Source organism: Plasmodium gallinaceum (genome assembly GCF_900005855.1).
Source record: "Plasmodium gallinaceum strain 8A genome assembly, contig: PGAL8A_v1_68, whole genome shotgun sequence".
Taxonomy (NCBI): domain Eukaryota; phylum Apicomplexa; class Aconoidasida; order Haemosporida; family Plasmodiidae; genus Plasmodium; species Plasmodium gallinaceum.
In genome coordinates this window covers 264,991-270,663 of record NW_021628229.1, presented here as the reverse complement: position 1 = coordinate 270,663, position 5,673 = coordinate 264,991, and the positions used below count along the sequence as shown (strand labels likewise).

At 17.5% G+C, this 5,673-nt stretch overlaps 1 protein-coding gene across 1 annotated transcript; it reads right to left on the bottom strand.

Annotated features, from left to right (window-relative positions):
- Positions 1-1,275: 1,275 nt before the first annotated feature.
- On the bottom strand, positions 1,276-4,685 carry PGAL8A_00182600 (conserved Plasmodium protein, unknown function; the record flags this gene model as incomplete). Its single annotated transcript, XM_028670509.1, has 2 exons — positions 1,276-2,789; positions 3,044-4,685. 2 exons carry the CDS (start codon positions 4,683-4,685, stop codon positions 1,276-1,278), a joined length of 3,156 nt encoding a protein of 1,051 aa, XP_028527255.1.
- Between the last annotated feature and the right edge of the window lie 988 nt (positions 4,686-5,673).

The window sequence follows — 5,673 nt, the reverse complement described above, 5'->3', positions numbered from 1 at the left end:
CTTAGTAGGATACAATATATATATATATTTCTTTTTGACATTATTCTTTAAAAATAAATGTTTATCATATCTTTTTTTTTTTTTTTTTGTTCTGAAAAATATTTAATCAAATACATATAAATTGAAATTTTATTAATGGTGATATGTCTATTGGAGAAGTATCTTTCGTTAAAACATTATTTTCATTAACGTTATTTGCTCATAATTATATTTGTATAAAAATTGAAAAGATATTATAAATATATAAATAAATATATATAAATTAATAAAATTTTTTAATATTTCTTAGTAAGATATATAAGTTTATGTAATTTTAAACAAAGAAGTATTCTTTTTATGTATTTATTCTAATTAATTATTATTATTCTTAGCAAAAAAAAAAAAAAAAAAAAAATTCAAATATATGAAAACAAAATTCTTTAAATTCCCATTTTCAAGATAACAAGAAAATGCAAATTCTAATGAAAATATAAAAATAAAATCCATTTATATACCAATATATATCCAATTATATGAAGTAAAAACTTCTAACAAACATTCATTATATCCTTTTGTTATTATCTAATACTATTTCTTTTTTTTCTTTTTTTTTTTTTTTTTTATTATTAACATTACACTGTGAACTTTCTCAGTCATTTCTTAAAACTTAATAAATACTGAATACATATAAATTTTTTTTGAAAGATAGAGTACATAACTTTTTTTTCTTTTTTTTTTTTTTTTTTTTTTTTGTCTTCTATAGGATAAATTTAAAAATTAAAAAATAAAAAAAAATTAAAATTTTATTTCTTTCATTTAATGAATTATGGTCAAGTAATCTTTAGAAAATTAGAACTTCATTTTAATCCTTTAATAGATATATATATATATATGCATTAGCATAATTAAAAAAATAAAGATAAAATAAAATATTGTAAAAAAATCAAAGAAATATTTTATGAAAATAAAATTTATTTATAATAATCTCATTAGGACAAACTACTTGAGGTCTTCATAAATTTTATTTTCATTTTCATGTTATATATTTTCTACTTCCTTATTTTAATATTTCTTTAAAATCTATGTAAATTATATATATATGTATATATATATATATATTCTGAAATTTATAGATCACTTTTAATTTTTTCTTTTTTTTTTTTTTTTTTTTTTTACTATTATTAAAATTATTCCTTGATAAAATATCATATAACTGCTTTAATTCTTAAGTTGATATGTTTCATCTTTTTTTTTTTTTTTAAATAATATGTTATAATAAATTATCTTTAAAAAATATTACTTGGTTATATTTTTTTTTATTAATTTTTCTTTTAATTTTGACATTTTTTTTTCCCAATTTTCTTTATCATTTAATTTAATTTTATCGGAATAATATTTTCTTGAGTGAATATCGCTAGAATTATAAATATATCTATCTTTATCTGAATATTCATAATGAATATTCTCGTCATATATTTTTTTTTTTACATAATTATTATTTTCATTTATGTAAGATCTTTTATCATTTATATAAGATTCAACTCCATTACATTTCTTTTTTAAAAAGTCTAAAGACGAATTAGTATTTTTAAAATTTTTTTTTTCTACATTTTTGGATAAATTTTTATCATTATCTTTTTCCAATTCTCTAACTCTTTCTCTATTTCTGTCCCTATCTTTTCTTTCATCCCTTTCATCTCGAAAATCTCTTTCTTTTATTTTTTCTTTTTGAACCACTCTTTGAATTTCTTTTTCTCTCTCTCTTTCCCTATCTTTGTCCTTTGGAATTCTTCTATCTCTTTCTTTTTCTCTTTCTTTTTCTCTATCTCTATCTCTTTCTTTTTCTTTTTCTTTTTCCCTTTCTCTTTCTTTTTCTCTTTCTTTATCTTTTTCTACTTCATTTCTTTTATCCCTTTCCCTTTCTCTTTCTTTATCTTTTTCTACTTCATTCCTTTTATCCCTTTCCCTTTCTTTTTCTCTATCTCTCTCTCTTTCTCTATTTCTTTCCTTTTCCTTTTCCCTTTCCCTTTCTCTATCTCTATCTCTTTCTCTATCTCTTTCTCTTTCTTTATTTCTCTTTTTTCCTCTTTCAATTTCTATTTCTTTTTGTCTATTTGCATCTCTTTCTTTATCTTTTTCTATTTCATTCCTTTTATCCTTTTCCCTTTCTTTTTCCCTTTCTCTTTCCCTTTCTCTTTCCCTTTCTTTTTCCCTTTCTCTATCTCTTTCCCTTTCTTTTTCTCTATCTCTTTCTTTTTCTTTTTCTCTATCTCTTTCTTTTTCTTTTTCTCTATCTCTTTCTTTTTCTTTTTCTTTTTCTCTTTCTCTTTCTCTATCTCTCTCTTTTTCAGAGAGTACAGTATTATTGTTCTGAATATACTTCCTTAATGTATTTTGAGTATAACTGTTTTTTGTTTTTTCATTGTCTTCTTTTGATCTTAATTTATTATTAGTAGTTAAATTATCATTTATATAAGAAGATTCTATCTTATCTTGCGAATTTTTTTTAACTTTCTCATTTATTATTTCTTCTTTGTTATAACTGTTTGAATATCTTTTTCTGTATGAATGTTCACTTTTTATACTTCTTTTCTCACATTCTCTTGAGTTATTTTTATAGTTACACTTTTTTATACATTCTATTTCACTATCATATGAATTTTTATCTCTTTTTTTTTTATTATGAGAAGAATTATATTTATTATGTTCATTAAAACTATTTAATTCCTTTTTTTTAATAGGTATATCTTGATTTTTTTTAGTAGATTGTAAACATGATGATTCTGCTTTACTAATACCATTTTCTAAAACTAAAAAGCAGAAGAAAAAAAAAAAAAAAAAAAAAAATTTAAATTAATATATAAATATAAACAATTTCACTACATAACAGAATACAAATAATTTTTTGAACATAAATATTATGTTATCATAACTTTCAAAAAAATATATATAATATTTAATATAAATATCATAAAAACAATTTTACATTTAAGCAATATTATGTTTTTCATAATTTAAATAAAAATATAAATCATTTATTTTTTTTTTTTTTTTTTTTTATTACCTTTTTCCATATCATTCCTAGATTCTCCAGAGGATAACTTTATATAATTTTCTTCATGTTCATTGAAGTTTTTTTTATTATTTCTTTTTTTATTATCTTTTTCAAAACATGAATTATTTGAATAATCTGATTTATTATTATATTTATCATTTTTATTAATGTTGTTATTACAAACATTAGAATGTTTTTTTTTTGAATAATGTTCATTATTATATTCATTATTCATTCTTCTTTTACCTGATAATTTGTTAATATCATCATAATTATCTGATACATAATTATTTTTGTATTCTTCATTTTTAAGAATATTCTCACCATTTAAATGTTTATATGATTTATTATTATTACTTTTATCTGAATTTTCACAATTATGATTTTTTATTTTTTTTGAAGGAGATAATAAATTACTTTCATAATTCTTTTTGTGTTTTTCATTTAATATTTTTGTTTCCTCTTTTTTCGTAGATTCTTTCATTATTTTATTTGAATCCTCTAAATTAGATTTATTATTATTTTCTTTATCTTTATTTTTATGGGAATAATAACCATCGTTATCTTTTTTATTTTCCTCTAAGTTTTCATTTGTTAATTTATCATTTTCATAAGATTTATCATTATTATTGCTATTTGATTTATTAACATATTTTTCCTGAATTAATGAATTATATTGTTTTTCATTGTTATTAGAATTTTTTTCATCTGTATATTTTAATGTATCATTTATATTGTTTTTTTTTTTTTTTGTATTATTCATTTTGTCATTAGAATATGATTTTTTTTTTTTATAGTTTTGATTTATATCATAATTTTTTTTAACATTTTTATCACTATTAGTATTATTACCCTCAACATTTTTATCTGAATTACAATCATTTATTTTTATTATCTTTTTGTTTTCATTTTTATTTTCTTCTTCCCTTTCTTTTGCTTCTTCTCTTTCATTTTTTATATCTATATTTTTATCTTTTTCTTCTATTATAGTTTCTTTTAATTTTTGTTTTAATTTTACTATTTCCTTATCATTTTCCTTTTTTTTTTCTTCATTATCATTTTTATTTTCTTTACATTTGCTTATTTTTTCTTTATTATTACTTTTGTTTATTATTTCTTTATTATTTTTATTATTACTTTCGTTATCCACACATTCATTTTTTTCTGTATTTGATATTTTTTTTAATGAATTATTAATATCATTATTTTCTTTATTGTTATCTTGATTGTTTTTATTTTTTTTTTTTAAATTATTACTTTGTTCTAAATTTAAAAATTTTCTTATTCTTTGCTCTATATCTGAATCAAAGTTTGATTCTTCAGATGAATAAGAAATTTTTTTACCTAAACTTGATCTCGATTTAAAAGAAGAAGAACTTGAAGATCTATAACTATCACCATTTTGTAAATTTTTGTTGTTTTTATTATTTTCTAAACATTTTTTTTGTTCTTCTTTTTTTAGTTTTTTAGCATATCTATTTTGTACTTTAATAGTCCACTCTCTTAAATTTACAAAACAATTTTCTTTTTTCTTTTTTCTTTTTTTATTATTATCATAACTTAATGAATTATCATTATTTAAAAAATCTCTTTTTAAAATTTCATTTTTTACTTCATCTATATCCATCATAGTGTAACAAATATTAATCATTAAAACAGAATATTAATAAGGATATATATATATAAAATAAAATATAAAATAAAATATATATATATATATATATGAAAATAGTTTTGGAACAAAAATAAATACAAATCAATTATAAAATTAACAAAAGTTTAAATTAATATCTAATGATAACTGCAATAATTATTCTACGATTATTTTACTTTTAAAACTAAATTTTAAAAAGATCACCATATTTCTTACATAATATAAAACATTATGTATTTAATTAATAGATATAATGTGCAATTTGAAAAAAGAAGAATTAAAAAAAAAAAAAAATAATAAAATAAAAAAACAAAAGAAAAAATATTTAAACGTAATGAATATGTATAAATTTTAATAACATCTATCTTCTTTGTAAATTAGATTATTATTCATAATGAATTACAGAGAATGAATTTTTGAACATTTATCAAGTATACTGAATATAGAGCTTATTTCAAAAATTTTAAAATGTAAAATATTTGATATATTAAAATGTTTTTTTTTTTTTATTATTTTATTCAAATCCAATAGAATACTAATAAAATTGTCTAACATAAACAATATATATAGAAAAATAAATATTTTTTTTTATCTTTTTTTATTATGGTTTAATTTTTTTGTAATAATTTTTTTCTTAATAAAATTCTTTATAAGAATTGGAAAAGATAAAAAAAAAAAAAAAAATTAAGCATTAAACATTTTTTACTTTATTATTTCTTTTTTTTTAGTTATGTAATAATTTATCTATGCATCTATTTATATGCTTATTTCTTTTTTCTCTTTTTGTTTTTCTTTTTTCTTAGTACTGTTAACAATAAGTTTTATACTATATACTTTTTTTTTCATAAATAAGTTCGTTAATTATAATTAAAATAAAAAAAAGAAATGAACAAAAAATTAGAGTTATAATAAATACATTTAATAATAGTGAAATGTTTAAAAATAAAAAAAAAAAAAAAAAAAAAAAAAAAAAATTTTTTTTTTA